This window comes from Galleria mellonella, unplaced genomic scaffold (assembly GCF_026898425.1).
Source record: "Galleria mellonella isolate WM207_F2 unplaced genomic scaffold, CSIRO_AGI_GalMel_v1 utg223, whole genome shotgun sequence".
Classification (NCBI taxonomy): domain Eukaryota; kingdom Metazoa; phylum Arthropoda; class Insecta; order Lepidoptera; family Pyralidae; genus Galleria; species Galleria mellonella.
In genome coordinates this window covers 120,718-137,065 of record NW_026442042.1, presented here as the reverse complement: position 1 = coordinate 137,065, position 16,348 = coordinate 120,718, and the positions used below count along the sequence as shown (strand labels likewise).

Genomic DNA, 16,348 nt, shown 5'->3' with positions numbered 1-16,348 from the left:
GGACAGTAAGACGCCGATCGTCAACAATTCGAGCTGCCCGACTTTGAATGCGGTCTAACGAAAGGAGTTGGTACTGTGGCGCTCCTGCCCACAGGTGAGAACAGTATTCCATCTGTGGCCTCACTTGAGCTTTATACAGTTTCAGGCGGTTTTCCGGCGTGAAATACCGTCTCACCCTATTGAGCACCCCCAACTTTTTGGAAGTTATCTTAGCTTTTTCCTCCAGATGACCGCAAAACTGGACGACACTAGATATATCGACGCCAAGAATCCCCAGACTCGACTTATTATCGAGGGAAGTGCCCTGAAAGCGAGGAGATACGACAAACGGTGTCTTTTTTGCGGTGAACATGCAGACTTGTGTCTTCTTAGGGTTAAAGTGAACAAGATTGCGTTCGCCCCAGATCGAAACTTTATCGAGTGAAGTTTTGATTTCAGACACAAGTCTGTTCCGGAGCTCATCGGTATGTGCCGCTAACAATAATGAAACTAGTCGAGATACTAACAAAAAACGGTAAGGATCATTTTTATAAATTGGCAAAGGACTAATATTGCTCATTATACCACCAACAAACAAACAGGAAAAGAGATGGAGTATTAAAAAGGAACCGTAATTTTTTTGTTATCAGTGATAGTGTGATGTTATTATGAAAAATAGTTATATTTCAAAGGATCAGGATGAGTTAACAGGCATAAAATGGAAAGTAGTTTTACCGTTTGGCACTCAAAATGCGAATAGTTAACACTAGGCTTCGTGCAGCTATCTAATATATATAATAATTTTGTTGTCATTATATTTTAGTCCATAATTAAAAACTGACATGAGTTTCACTAAAATCTAAAAAGTTTAAGTATGTCTGTAAAGATGAGTTAAGTTATAAACTCACTGTTTACTATGCTCTTTAAATACCAGAGGCCTTGGATCCTATTTTCTGAGAACCATCGTAATTAGTCTTCAAAATCCCTTTCAAACCAACTGATCACCGATTTCAATATGTTTTATAATGGCACAGATAGATAAATGGACTACTTTCAAATAATATTTGACTATTTTTGAGTAATAAAATAGGCAAACAAATAAGAAAATAAATATTAATTATCTATTGATATTATGTATTTGGATATTAAACTAGATTATAAACGTTAAATAGGTTGAGAATTCGATTATAACTGATCGGTCAATTTATGGGCTTCATGATTTTAACCCTTCTTTGCATAATGATAGAAATTTCCATTATTTTTGGGCATTCAATGACACTGAATCCCCAAAAATTATATAAAAAAAAGAAAGGTTAACTTTTTAGCTTTTGATGTTTCGGCCGAAATCTTCAACAAAGATCGTTCAAATAAGTATTGGTTTTAGTTTTTGGTCATACGTCATTCAATGTTACCTCATTCTGCTGTAAAGAACCAGGTGGACCGTACCTACACCAGAATTGTCTACTAGCAACTCCAAGATGCAAGCGAAGCTTTCAATTATGCACAAACACATGTTTGTGCCATTTTCATGTGGCTATTTAGGCGGCTATTGAAGCGTAGACTTGAGACATCCATTTTCCATTAATATAATGGAATTGTAACCCCGCCTGCGCTATCGGTATAACCGTCAGGACACCAATGAGGGATAATAAGTGAGGATATAATAGATTAATTAGTAAACCGTGACAAATTTAACAATAAATCAATCTTGATCATATCCAGGGGAAAGCACGAGGACGTTGACCTGACAGCGTACATTGCTAGCAATACGACTACTAATCCTCATTACTAAAAATCCCTTCTCCCCCTAGTGATATCCATTAAAGTAGGGTAGCTGACGCGTGTTTGAGAGGGGGTGAGATCAGATCGCAATAGGCGACAGGAAGTGTCGATACTTTAATACTATTACTTATACTCTGCCAATACCTAATGCAGAATAATAATAACTCTGGGGTTTTTTAATGGGTGATAAAGGAAGGGTTTCATTGGTTGTGTGAAAATGGAATAATAACCCCGCCTGCGCTATCTATATATACAGGCGAAGCACCGTAGATGATACAGTAAGGGACGATAGGTGAAAATAGATAGGCCTCATTACCAACAATCTCTTATTTTCTCAATGAGAAGATTAGCAAATACCCTGTGAGGCCGACTTCCATGCAATCTTTCTGGTAACCATCGTTGTTAATTCGTAGTAAATCCTTACGATGAACCAATTGATAATTTTATCTGCATCAGTACAGGCGGGGTTACCATTCTATTTTCACCCCATTCAAAAAACCTAAAGCGGGAAATGATTTCCTATAATAAAGACTTCACAAACTATCATTAATTGCAAAAGAATCATAATTTTAAACAAACCGTGACTTAATAAAAATTAAAAAGAACTAATTCAAAATAGTAATTTTAATTTCTAAATCGCTTTACAGAGGCATCACGAATGATTAGGAAGCGATTATGTTACGTAATATCATTTTTTACAATTAGCAATCGTTAGCTGTGATAGAAAATGACTCCCGGCTTTAAGGGTGGGTGCTGTCGGTAACCTATTATAATAACAATATAAGGATAGTATCTACGTAGAATAACGTAGTCACGTACTAACAAACTGGAAATACAATCCCCGAGACGAGACAAAACATCTAAACTATGTAATGTTAAATATGTGCATGTAATAGTTCTTTTTAGTTGACTTCTTAACAAATACAAATGTGATAGCTGAAAATTACATGATATTGCTGTCATATTAATTTGTGACATGTTATGCTTTACTAAAAGCGACCAATGTGCGAAAATTACTAATTCAGAGCGTCGGTTCTCTATCTCGCTTTAACATGTGTTATATGTAGGGTTGCCAGATACGAATTTTGATTTCACCGAAACATCAAATATTTTTTTCCAAATTGCTACAATTTTTAAGATTACCCTTTACTTTTTGTTCGTCTTACCCTTTTTGTATTACTACCTTAATTCATATATTTTATTATATTTATATACCTCTATACTATTGCTTCTCAACTATTTTTATGTCATGATCTACAAAAAGCCAAATTGTTAAGTCAAAAGTCTTGCGATTCCTCACTATAACATTATCAAAAACAAAATCCTTTCTCTGTATCCATTACTTCTATACCACTACTTTATCTATAGGTGTGACCACCAAAAAATACGTATACCGAATGAAATTAGTCATTAGTAGTCAGATCATTAAAGTCATGCATCGCTACGTTAAATAAATCTTTCGAGTTCTTATTATTTTTTAATAGACTGCGACTTCCTTTAATAAAAACGCGACCAAGCCCCCAGGGGTAGTGGCTCCTCCCCCCTTCCCCTGGTTGAGAAACAATGCTCTATATAGTCTGCAAGTACTAAAATAAAAATTAAAAAAAAAAAACAATAATTTTACTTAAGTTTTCCCAAGTCTAATTCACTTTTTAATATTCCAAAATTTCGCGTTAATAAAAACTTTTATGCAAAGTTACGAAAAATTTTAAATCTGGCAATGATGATTATATGTTTATATTTCTTTGTAATTACCAAGCTTTACAATTATATTGGATAGGTATGTTTTATTTATTATTTTTATTATCACATCAAAGGTTCCAAAATAATATTTATCCATAATATTTTTTTTTAATTACAGAATATACCACCTACATATATAAATAAATTTATATTTGGTCATGTCAGTTACATGAAGAGGAAAACGTGATTCCAATTTTGTTGTTTAGGTAACTTTCGTTTGCCTGGCTCGCTTGCGTGTATCCAAACGGTTTTTGACGGATTTTTTGTAGAGGTTATGTTTACTGCATAATTTTGTCGAGTCAGAATTTAGATATCTATTTGAGGATATAAAAGTGACTGATTCACTACATAACAATAATAACGCAGTACAATCAAAATGTTGGTGACTTTGAAAACATTACAACAACAAAGTTTTCAAATCGAGATTGATCCAGAAGAAACTGTCAAAGCATTGAAGCTAAAAATCGAAGTTGAGAAAGGTAAAGATTATGCGGCCGATTATCAACGACTTATTTACGCCGGGAAGATTTTGCTCGATGACAATAAGATAAGTACATATAATATAGATGAAAAGAAATTCATAGTTATAATGGTAACTAAACCAAAACCAGCGGAAACTCCGGCTTCCTCAACTTCTGCGCCAGAAGCAGGTGAAAGTGCTTCAACTGAAAGTGGAGACTCTAAAGAGAAAAACTCTATTGAAGAAACGCCAAAGCCCCCAACTACTACAGAACCAGAACGTGCTGTCGAAACCCCAGCAGTTGCGAATGAACCAGACTTTGAATCAACAGTTCAGAGTATAATGGATATGGGCTACAATCGACAACAAGTGGAACAAGCTCTTCGAGCTTCATTCAATAATAGAGAAAGGGCAGTAGAATATTTAATAACAGGTATACCAGAAGAGTTGCTTCAGGAACAAGAAGCTGAAGAAGGGTCAGATGAGGATCCATTAGCATTCCTCCGTGACCAGCCACAGTTTCAACAGATGCGTGCAGTTATTCAACAGAATCCTAACTTGTTGAATGCAGTTTTACAACAGATTGGCCAAACCAATCCTGCATTATTGCAAGCAATCAGTCAGCATCAACAAGCATTTGTGAGAATGCTCAATGAGCCTGTTAATCCCCCAGCATCTGGAGCAGCAGCAGCCACAGAGGAGAGTGCAATAGCAGACTCTGCACAACCTCAACAACCACATAACATTATTCAAGTTTCACCCCAAGATAAAGAAGCTATTGAAAGGTTAAAAGCTTTGGGTTTTCCTGAACATATGGTAATTCAAGCATACTTTGCTTGTGAAAAAAATGAAAATCTGGCAGCTAATTTCCTGCTATCACAAAATTTTGATGACTAAAATAATTTTCATTTATAACAATGAACTTGTTGAAGTGGAGAGACGAAATTATAAATTCAACATTCATGAAAAAAGTGTATTTCATATGTTTTCCTATGTCAATAGCCTAATAGTTTACTGCTTGTATATTTCATGTGTACATTTTACACTGAATTTCATAATTTGTCATGTCTAATAAATTTCTTATTGTTCAAATGCATTATTTATTACTGTTATGTTATTTTGGAAGAAATAAGTAAATTGAAATTTAAAAATGTAAACAAAACTATAATCAAATTGAACTTTAAATTTTTTTAAATAAATAGAAAGGAATGTAAATAAAGTAGTTATATGAATGAAAAGTGTAGAACAATGCTGTTTATTTAGTTTTACACATGTGAATTATATTTGATCACTTCAAACTCGTAAATTAATTTGGTATTTTAGCTTGTTCCCTAGCATTATGTATAAGTAACTGAAAATGAATTTGTCAAGGGCTGTTATGTTAAATATATAACATAAATAGTATATAGATCATATATTTTAAACTGATCTACTAGTTGGGCTCATTTGTATATTTAAATTAAAAAAAAAAAACGAGAATCTGCTAGTCATCTATCAAACTGACATAAAGCTTAAATATTATTCTAGCGCTAATACCTTACCTTTGGTGATTTTGATACTGTCGACCCATTTCATGTATCTATCTGTGCACAATTCCATCCAAATAAATTTTGCTAGGGTAAATTCATAGTGACTATAATGTACTCTTTAGTCATAGAAATAAATAATTTCATACTTATAGGTAAATACCTAATTTTAGAAATACATAATTAGATATATTTGTGTGTCTCTAGATAGAAAATTTAGCATAATTTTTTTTGAATAAAATATAAAACGTAAAATATCGCATTGATAAATGTAGGTATATGGAAATCATTGTTTTTAAATATATTCTTTCTTACTTGATCTTAAATTCAGCAACGAGCAATATATTAAAAAGTCCCATATCACGATTTTCGTTTATGCTAATTTACGAAATAGTTCAATGAAATTTTCTAAATGTATAATTATTAGGTCCAACTTGAGAAATAAGATAGCTTTTAATGCGATGAAAAATGGACCTAGTAGATGTATTTTAATGGGATGAAAATGGAATCGTACTCTGCCTGCCCTAAAGATGTAGGTATACTGGCGGGACACCAGCGAGGGATGATAGATGAGAATGAAGGCGTGGTTAATTCGCCAGGAACTAACTACGATGGTTTCTAGAGGGACCCGGTTGGGGGTCGGTCTGCCCTGGTTAGTCTGTAGGAGGCAAAACAGCGTTTGCCAGCTTAACTAATAAAGTATGCATATAATATGTTCTACACTGTAAATCCAGATGAAGTAGTCGGGCATTTGTCGACTCCAGCCATTGTAGTAAACGTAACATTTATTGTACTTACATTTCGCCGACCAAGCCACAATCCTACCGCCGTGTCATCTTTGGGATTATTATATTTTTTTTAACTACCGTTAGCTTTTTATTTATATTCAGATTTTATTATACTTCCCAATTGTATTAGAAAAAAATTCCATGTGACAATGACAAGACATTCTTAATACCTGTGGGAGCAAATTTATTAAAAGTATTAGTGTAAAAAAGAGAAAATTTGCACGTCGGTTTAGGAATATGGAAAAGTATGAAATAAATAATTGATTGAACATAGGTGTATTGAATGCGAAAGTGAGAAGATGCAAGTGCTAGGGGAATAATCTATAGAATTAATAGACATTATAATCTGATGTAGGAACAAGGTTTAAGAAATATAGATGTATGAAAGGTTTCCCATGCCTACTTCATAAATTCGGCACGATTGTAAGTAGAGGATAAATATCATAGGATTTTGGATAATTAATATTTTTTTAATTATCCAAAATCATAGGATTTTGGATAATTAAAAAAAAAATTAATTAGATGGTACCTTTTGAAACAGATTCGCGGTTCATCGGTGATAGTTGTTTCATTACTTAAAAAAAATATGTATCTTAGAATGACAAATAAGCTGGCTCACCTGACGGATAGTGGTAACTGTAACCACCTATAGAATGAACAATATACGTCCACAACACTCTTCATGCGTTTCTGAGGACTATTGTGTTATACTTGGTGGGTTTTTTTCATCCTTGTACAATAACACTAAATACACTATGGTGTAACCATTGCCTATTGACATGAATAGCACCATGGACATCTGAGTATAAACACTGCGATGCCCATGACTTTCGTCATGCGTTGGCAATTCGTAAAGAATATGACGTACAGAGGCAGCACTAATACAAAAATTAAGTTACAATATCTTCGCTAAATTTTCAATTGTTTAATAAATACGTAATCAGGAGGCTTGTTTGATTGCCTATTAATTACAGTAATTTGTAATATATCAGATTTCAGCTGCAGCTTTATGATGGTTACTATACCCAATTGAAATCAGAGGGCCTACCATGAAATATTTTCCGAAATTTCGAAGCCGAACGAAACAAAAAAATTGATGTTAAAATTACATAATACATGGCATTTGAAACTATTAAATATTGTTCCTTTGGACTTTTATAATAGGATGTATGACGAATGAAATGTTAAACGGACCAATAAATGGTTATTGGTCCGATTTTGGTATAAACAAAAACACGAAATTGAGTCCGAAATTTCGGAATTTCATTTCATGGTAGACTTGCAGAACTTATTACCGTACGTTTAGATAGTAAAAAAACTACATTAATACATCAAACAGTTAATATTATTAATATTTATAAATAGCATTAAGTTAACATAAAAAGCTATCTTGGTATAAACTTTATTCATTCTAGAAGGCACTTTGCACAATGTCTATCATTAATCTTAAATCACTTGCCATGACTTACTTTAAACAAGAGAAAAATATAAATCTTTAATACAATGGTAATATACCATCTTATCATGGTAATGAGTACCTATAGGTATTAAAAAGTAAATAGGTATTTCGTCAAGTCAATCATGGCAAATTATACATCATAAAATCTTAATTTAACTCTGGTAGTCAACTATTTACCCTTTCACAAAAATATAGTAGATTTCGCGAATTCAAATTGAAAGAATGGAATCTGTCATTCGCAATTATTTACACCAGCAACGATTCATAATTTGTGATTATAATCAGAAATGCAGTGAAAATTAATTATCATTCTAATGTACAACAGCAACCATTCCTTCTCGCCCACAAGATTAAAATAACTAATAAACTATATACAAAGGAATTTCATCTTTTATTATACATACATTCTTTACAATACCTATATCTCTATACACAATGTACATAATATTTTCATTTCTTATTTCTCACTTATGAGAAGAAATAGTGATAGGTATAAACTGTACATTGCAATATGGCTATTGCACAAAATAACTAAATATTATAACTTTGGCTTACCCACAAACACCTGATAGGTGTAAAAATTCATTAACAACCATGTTAAATATAATAAAAAGGGACAATTTCACCAATATCTTGAATCACAGACTAACGTGACAATTATATAGAAACTATGAAGACCATTTGTAAAGAATGTAGAAACACAATTGACAAGAAAGAACAGACAGGCAAGTAAAAATGTCATACATCAATTGTTGTATCAAATATTATGAGCACATTGACAAATACTCAATAAAAGAATAATTTATTTTAAAAAAAATTTTTGACCCAAAATGGCACTAGAATTTTTAAAATGTTTCACTTCATACAGTATTACAAAAAATGTATAAAGGAATGGTAAACAAAATCTATAAATAGGTATTTAGGATAAGTTTAAAATATTTTAATCATTATTTCGTTATCATTATTACCTAGTTCGTATATTTTCACTGTGTCTAAAGTCAAACTGATATTAAAAACAATAACAGAAAATTATAAAACAGATATTAACAATTTAACATATCAAAATAATCTAACAATACTTCGTAATAATCCACTTTGTCTTAAATGATAATCCAAGAAGTTTATTTGACTTAATTGAATATATTCCAATCAATCAAGCCCGCCAACGTGACTCGTTGCATTGAGAGTGGAGCGAACCCATGTACCTGTTCTGAGAGCAGCATGTAAGCACAGTGATCATGTGTGCCACAAATTTTCACCGGCAGGGTAACGGCACACCCGGTTAGCCGGCTGGGCCTCATTCTGTCTTTTGTTGGCAATAAAGTTCTTTTAGAGATTTAAGTTCCTCTATGAGTGCTTTGTTTTGATTTTCAAGCACTGCAACTCTATTTTCAAGACATTTGATATATTCCTTCTTTTTTCTTCGGCATTCTCGCGCTGCTTCCCGATTCTTTAGTAGTCTTAGTTCACGTTTACGAGTTTGATCTTCTAGCATTGGACCTAAAAAGATAGTACGATTTGTTCGTGTCTTTGACAAAACATTGCATCTAAAGAAATATCTCAGGTTTAACTTGCATTTGAATAAACTATACTAACCCGGCACATAGAATTGACCGTCTTGATTTGTTGCATACTGTACAATCGCGCCGCCGCCTGCGGCCCCCGATACCGCTAGTGTATGTAAGCCACTGTCTGTCTGAAGTGCTCCAGCTGGAATCACTAAAATACATATCCTTTTGTAAATTATAATATATAATTATTTATTTTGTACTTACATACTACATATGAACAAAAAGAAATATGAGATTCGTATTAATAACTAATAGGCTATTAATAAGTAGACTATATAAAGATTGTGCTCTCTGGTTAGAAAACAATATACTAAAACAATGACTTCATTTAATTATTTAGTTTTGTGATGGTATGTTATTGCATTATCACTATAGTATAATAATTATGAATAATAAATCTGCAGTATGTTGGATACAGTTAATTTTGTGTTAATGATTCCACAAGTTTTTAAATAATTAACCATTGATATTTTTTCTATGTATTTATTTATTGGTAGTAATATTACATCAAGAGTAATTTTATATGTATGTATTTAAAGGGGCATCTGGATGCACTGAAACAATTTATAAAAATATTTCACTATAACTCGTGAACCTCTTGACTGGCACATGTAAAAGATGTATATATATTATGGTAGACAGGCGTACACACACACCCTCATCTACAGTCTGTGAATATAGCGGAAAAGAGGGGATTGTTAGTAAAATCCTAATGACCTTATCAAATTGACTAGAAGCTAATATATTATTTCCCTGGAGGAAAGGGATTGTTCGTAATGGGATCTAACTGCTCTAGTGCTCGCAATGTACCCTATCAAGTCGACCTGCATGCGGTTTCTCCAGTCCTACTGAAAACCATCGTGGTGAATTATTGTTGAATTCATCATGATTGGCCAGTTAACCTGCGTTCATCGTATTACCCTCACTGGTGTTCGGCTACTATATATCTATAGCGTAGATAGAGAGGCATTCATTTACATTCCAATGAAAAAAAATTAATTTACCGTATACAACCGACCTCTACGACGTCCTCAGTATAAAACCATAGTCATTCATTCCTAGTGAATTTCTCACGTTTGGCTAAATGACAGACTTCATTCTTATGTTAATACACGAGATTTATTACTGATATCCTGACAGTATAAACCAATAGCGCAGACAGGGTTATTATTTCATTGTCAGCGTTAAAAAAAAGAACTGATGTATACTGGTTATATCCTTGCACCTTGCAGACTTGTCTCTATAGATATACCCTACAATATGTTGATTATTGGTATATCTAAGGCTTTTTTATATCTATAGTTTTATACGTAAAAGAACCGTATCTAGCAGTTAAATATCAGACTATGGAATTAAAATATCGTAGTATACAATTAAGCAAAGGACTTGGATTATAAATTAAAAAAAAATTGTATAATATTTATGGAATATAATAATGGTTTTTAATGGGAGTGGAAGATGTATTTTAGTGAATTTATTTTTTTTAATTGGCACTAAATATATATCATTTTGGGCTCATAAAAAATTTAGAAAAGATGGATTGATTTTGGCCAGATGGTATTGACGCATTATGCTTATGACTGTCACCTATTTAACTGTAATTTAATCGATAATTAACATTTGTCGATCAGTGGATTGGTGTCAAGGTGCTCAATATGCATATATATTTCGCAAATCAATTTTAATTCAACTCAGGGAGTATAGCATTTCCATTTATCTATTTTGTTAATCTACGTCATGTCATTATCGGAGAATTAGAGTTTTAAGTTGCAAATTTTTTTATTTAGAATCGCAAAATAATGAGCATACATTTTTAATTAATAAAAATAAGATATTATAGCATTTAAAATTGTAAATTATTATTGTATTTGTGATATTCTTATACGATTATTAATGCATCTTAGGAGTAATTAAGTCAATCATCTACAGCCACTTGTTTAAAAAAAAGATAGGTATGTAATGAATATTGCCAAACAATACAGGTAGAAAAAATATCCTAAATAGGTAATGATAATTCTCATAGTTTTCTCGAGATCAAAATGAATACATAAAACTTTTAGATATAAACATCCATAACACAAGAAACAGGTTGGCATGACGTCACCTACACGGCTCGCGCTAGATTACGTCATCGGTTAGAATGTCAATCAGGCAGTGTAGGATGACGACATCTTTTTGTTGGGCTACTACTGTATATAATTTTGTTTTGCATTATTAAACTCACGACTTTTTTCTTCCTAATACAGATAGAGACACATATTTATTAATTTAGCCTTAGACGATTTATTACTTTATTTATAATAATTAAGTCGTTTATATACGTACATATAGTAATAGTACGTTTTTTAATACTTGGTATATTTAGTAAACAACCTTGGCAAATATTTTTATTTAAGTCAATAATTTAAAAATAAGACAATAAAATAATATACAAATAAGTTATTTAGCTTATTATTTATAAATTAAATATATGTAAATAATTTGATGATTTATAACCTCATATGCATCTAATTACTATAAAAATTATGCATTTATGATGCAAAGATATGTCAATATTGTTTAATTCCTAAATATGCCAAGTAGGTAAATATCATTCGAAATAATTTATTTGATTATTAGTATTAAGGTAGGTATGTATGTAAATAAGATCGAATATATAATTAAACAATACCATACATACAATATTATTGACCGAGTACTTTAGTATAATTTAACACATAAATTATTATACCTATAATTCGTGATTGAAAATTAGGTGAAACTTGATAAGAATAGGTTCTTAAAATGGTTTAATCTCAGAAAAAATAACACATGAAGTGCAAAAGATTGTATCTCAGAATATCAGTCTTAAATAAAAAGTAAAAAAATCTAAATTTTAAAAGATCAAAAGACATGTCTCAAAACGTAATTTTTTTTTTATGTTATATATAGTATATGAACTATAATGTACTTTTTAATAACTTGTATTAAAATTTAGATTAATGCGCATGTAAAAATAAAAAGGGACCGATCAGGTGCAAGTTGAATTCATACACCGAGGTTTCCGTACATAAATATGAGGTAAAATTACCTTTATTGTATTTCTCATATGACATACAACTCCTTCCTAAAAGTTATTATTATTGATACTACATGTCGTAATTTCATATCTAAAAAACAATGCAGCATAAAAATAAATAAAAATCAGTATTAAAATGTACAAATGAAGCCCTTTCATATGGTACCCCACTTGTAGGTCAATTTTGCAATTTTTAGTATTCGTTTTTGGCTCCTTAGCAAATAAAAATATTTTTTCAATTTCTATGAAATATGTGCGGAACAATGCTATTTAAAACAATTCTAAATTTGAAATCGATAACAATAATAACTGCTGAGATATAAGGCTGTGACAGATGAATGGACGGACGAACAGACAGTCATACCATAAGAAACCTAATTAACAACGATGTTGTTTTTTTTAGGACATAGAATAACTAATAAGCTGATAAAAGGGGCTACTATCGTTAATAAACATGAGCAGCATCATGGACATCATTACAGAATACACTTTGAGGCCCATGACACTATATTCATACATTGATATTCCTGGGGACAAAGTTAATATTTTATATTCAAAATAAAAAATCTACACTTACGTTACCATATTATATTAGATTTGAAATTATTATGTATTACAATTTAAAACAATAAAATAAATAAGTACACTATAATAGATAATTTAAAGACACAATTCGCTACTTGGTTTGACACCACTTCTACTTCTCTAATACAGATAATTTGTACATTATGAGACATAGTTGCTTTAAAATTCTTGTTACAATCAATCTATTAAGATTTAGATCTTTTTAGACATTGATATTCTGAAATATGAAGTATTGACAATTTACACTATATATGTTATTTTGTGTCTTGTATGATCTAAGATTAAACTCTTATAATGAATAATTGAATAATGGCAAGGCGGCCATTTATTTAAATTATGAAATTCATATATGTAATGTATAGCCCAGAATAGTGGGGGGAAGGGATTGTTAGTAATGGGGATTAGCAACCCCATTGCTAGCAATAAACCCTATCAGGTCGACCTCCTCGCGGTTCCCCCTGGAAACCATCGTGATTGGTTTATTGTTGAATTTGTTACGATGGGCTAACTGACCTGCTTCACCCTCATCTATCATCCCTCACTGGTGTCCCGCCAGCGTATACCAATAGCGCAGACGGGGCTACCATTTCATTATCATCCATTAAAAAAAAAAAAAAAAAAAGCCCAGAATAGTAAGAAGAGATCTCAAACGAAATGTGGCTGAAAACATATATTTAATGGAATAAGTACTCCAAAATTGGTGGTGATAAACTGATAATGAAGTATGTAAAACATATAACTGATGCATTGAAACAGGTTAGTGACACATGTTGCACACAGAAACGAGTAGTGTCAGCGGCAGCACATTAAACTGACCTGGCGCAAAGGACAAAGGAGATGACAGCGACACTTCGTTCTCACAGCCTGGTTTAGATCCCATGCGATTTTCTGTAATGTTATCAGGCTCTTATACTCTTCAATACCTTATGTGTCAAACCTTCCCTTGTAAATAGTTCTTTATTATTGTCTTATAAAAATATGTGAAAGTACTTTTATGGCTTATACAATTCAACAAATACAAAACCTGTTGTACCTTTATTTAAAATTTCCTGAACAATTTTATTTATAATAGTAATTAAATTGTAACCATACATTTAATATACTGAATATAATTTATAATTGGAATTAATTGTATATGGATTTTAAAATTTAACTCTCAAAAAGCACAATCTTTACATTTTTAAATGTAACAGTTATAATTTGTTTTTTCTTAGTTAGCATTTTTACATTACAATCTTAGCATATATTTTTAACGAAAATAGTAATATAAAAATAAAAAGCAGTTACTTAAAAAAAGATTTTTTTTTATATTAGAGTTGTAGACTGTTAAGTCTACAACTCTAATATAAAAAAAAATCTTTCATTCCAGAGATTAATTAATTCTATCAACTTTTGTATCAATAAAAATACAAGCCAAGATTGTTTAATAAATATGCAAAAAATGAAAAAACAGAGTATGTGTATATACACATACTAAAAACTAGTAATTATATAATCAAATTAATTTCCTGACTTTTTCAAAGCCAAAATACATTGCAGTTATTTTATTTTAATGTAATTATCACTATTAGACTATTCTATAATAGGCAATTAAGGGTTATGCAGTTTAATATTTAAAATCATGCAATGGTAACTAACCAGCAATTTCAGCTCCTCCAAGGTCATTGAGTATCTTTCTATAAGATGGACGTCTACTCAACATTTCCCGATATTTTTGTTTGGGCCTTTCATCATCACTACAACTATCATCACTGCAGGACTGCCCTTGTGTACCCACTACTGTGTTAGGTTCTGGCTTTATCTGAAATTAATAAATACAAATCTATGCAATATTTAACAGTAACATGTATGTCATACACAATTTATTTTTTTGTATTTTTAATTAAACTAGTATTATAAATGTCATCATGATTATCATATCATATGGCTGAATTAATTTTATTAAAGTTTTATACAAAGACAAATAATGTTCTGGATGAGTCACATAAGCAAAATCACAGGTTTTCAATATAAAACATATTCTCATTATTAAAATTTAAAATGTATAAATGTATAACAGCATTTCTTAATCAATATGTCTAAACAGCTGAACTTACCTGCAATGTTTGCAAAGTTCCTTGGGTAGTATGTATTACAGAGCTTGGTTTGCCAACAAGGATAACATTTCCTTTAGGTAACTGAACAGATTGAATATTGGATGCTGTTTGTATAACTGACTGTTGATTGGGTTGTATTACACTTTGAGCCTGAAAAATAAATTCAGTTTTTATCACTAAGAATTAAAAATATAGTCACATTATAATTTAAGTTCTAATAAGATTCAGTGAGAAAAATAAATGCAGCTTAGTTTACACAAGTGTGTTTCTGTAATATAATTTTAATAGTAACTCAATAATCTACAATACATATCTTTTATTATTATTATATCAAACACTAAGTTTATAAATACATAATATTGTTATCATATCAAAACAAACACCTGTGCAGAAGAAGCCTGTGTGGGTAATGTAAGCTGCACAATGCTGGTAACGACAGCGTGAGGAGCGCCGGCAGCGGAAGATCCCGCGCTCAATGGATCCGCAGAGCCAGCTCCACTGGAGGTGCCGTTTTCCTCCACCATTCCGTCCATGCCCACTAAGGTCACCTAAAATATTCAAGGTCAACTTTCTGTGTTCTTCCCACTATTGTCACTTAATGTAGAATGAATCTTTCATATTTATCACTAGGTTCTCTCCTGACCATATTGTGGAGATAAGAAATCCCTAAAACGGAATTATCGCGTCATAGTCAAGATATTTTCTTATTGCGTCTAACTTATACGCAACATATTTTTCATTATTTGAAAGACTTGTCTATGTTGCTGAAGTACTCTTAAATTATACAGAACATCCATATTTTGTAAAGCCAAATTTAAGCGACCGTGACAGGTCGCAAGTTTTGTCTTCATTACAAGCACTCACCAGTTACGTATTCCTCGTCACCGTCTATGCTGCGTCCGGAGTGGGCGAACGGGATGGTACGTAGTAGCCACGTCAACTGCGAGAAGACTCGTCACTGGCGGAGACCTATGATCTCGTATGCGTCATAACAATATGGCCGAAATTTGTCAGACGCATGCGCGATTTTCCTTCGTTCTTTTCTTTCCCCACTATAGATATGTATCTGTTTATCAGAGAACCTATACAGTGAATTCGTCTTGTTTGTGTATTTGTTATGTCTTGACGTCTATCCAATTATGTTATCTGTGGTACCAAATTTTTTTAATACAAATAAAATATTTTTAAATAGTTACACTAAATGACCTTATTTTGCGATAACTGAAAATTTCTCAATATTTGCAAACTTCATTTTTGACATAGTTTATATTATCTAAATAACTAAAGCAATTAGTGAGGCG

General features: G+C 31.7%; 2 protein-coding genes across 6 annotated transcripts; one reads left to right on the top strand and one right to left on the bottom strand.

Annotated features, from left to right (window-relative positions):
* The first annotated feature begins 3,426 nt into the window (after nt 1-3,426).
* On the top strand, nt 3,427-6,356 carry LOC113517232 (UV excision repair protein RAD23 homolog A). The gene is made up of 2 exons (XM_026901836.3): nt 3,427-3,541; nt 3,623-6,356. The coding sequence occupies exon 2, from the start codon at nt 3,881-3,883 to the stop codon at nt 4,859-4,861; it is 981 nt and encodes a 326-aa protein (XP_026757637.1). The 5' UTR covers nt 3,427-3,541; nt 3,623-3,880; the 3' UTR covers nt 4,862-6,356.
* A 1,249-nt stretch (nt 6,357-7,605) lies between these two features.
* Nucleotides 7,606-16,169, bottom strand: LOC113517220 (cyclic AMP response element-binding protein B). 5 transcript variants are annotated; one of them, XM_026901816.3, is made up of 7 exons: nt 15,912-16,169; nt 15,431-15,713; nt 15,048-15,197; nt 14,590-14,752; nt 13,768-13,839; nt 9,334-9,456; nt 7,606-9,237 (listed from the first exon to the last, which is right to left on the bottom strand). In XM_026901816.3, the coding sequence occupies exons 2-7, from the start codon at nt 15,578-15,580 to the stop codon at nt 9,035-9,037; spliced, it is 861 nt and encodes a 286-aa protein (XP_026757617.1). In that variant the 5' UTR covers nt 15,581-15,713; nt 15,912-16,169; the 3' UTR covers nt 7,606-9,034. The 5 variants fall into 5 exon arrangements, with proteins under 5 accessions (XP_026757617.1, XP_026757618.1, XP_026757616.1 ...); XM_026901817.3 differs by having other exon boundaries at nt 7,606-9,225; nt 15,431-15,595; nt 15,912-16,164; XM_026901815.3 differs by having other exon boundaries at nt 15,431-15,595; nt 15,912-16,161.
* Between the last annotated feature and the right edge of the window lie 179 nt (nt 16,170-16,348).

What these genes read in the sequence shown, in the direction of transcription:
- LOC113517220 (XM_026901816.3), bottom strand. Translation starts at nt 15,580, where the DNA reads ATGGACGGAATGGTGGAGGAAAACGGCACCTCCAGTGGAGCTGGCTCT. An exon ending in GAACTTTGCAAACATTGCAG is followed by an intron (nt 14,753 to 15,047) that starts GTAAGTTCAGCT and finishes TATTAATTTCAG; the next exon opens with ATAAAGCCAGAACCTAACAC. An exon ending in CGGTCAATTCTATGTGCCGG is followed by an intron (nt 9,238 to 9,333) that starts GTTAGTATAGTT and finishes CTATCTTTTTAG; the next exon opens with GTCCAATGCTAGAAGATCAA.
- LOC113517232 (XM_026901836.3), top strand. Translation starts at nt 3,881, where the DNA reads ATGTTGGTGACTTTGAAAACATTACAACAACAAAGTTTTCAAATCGAG.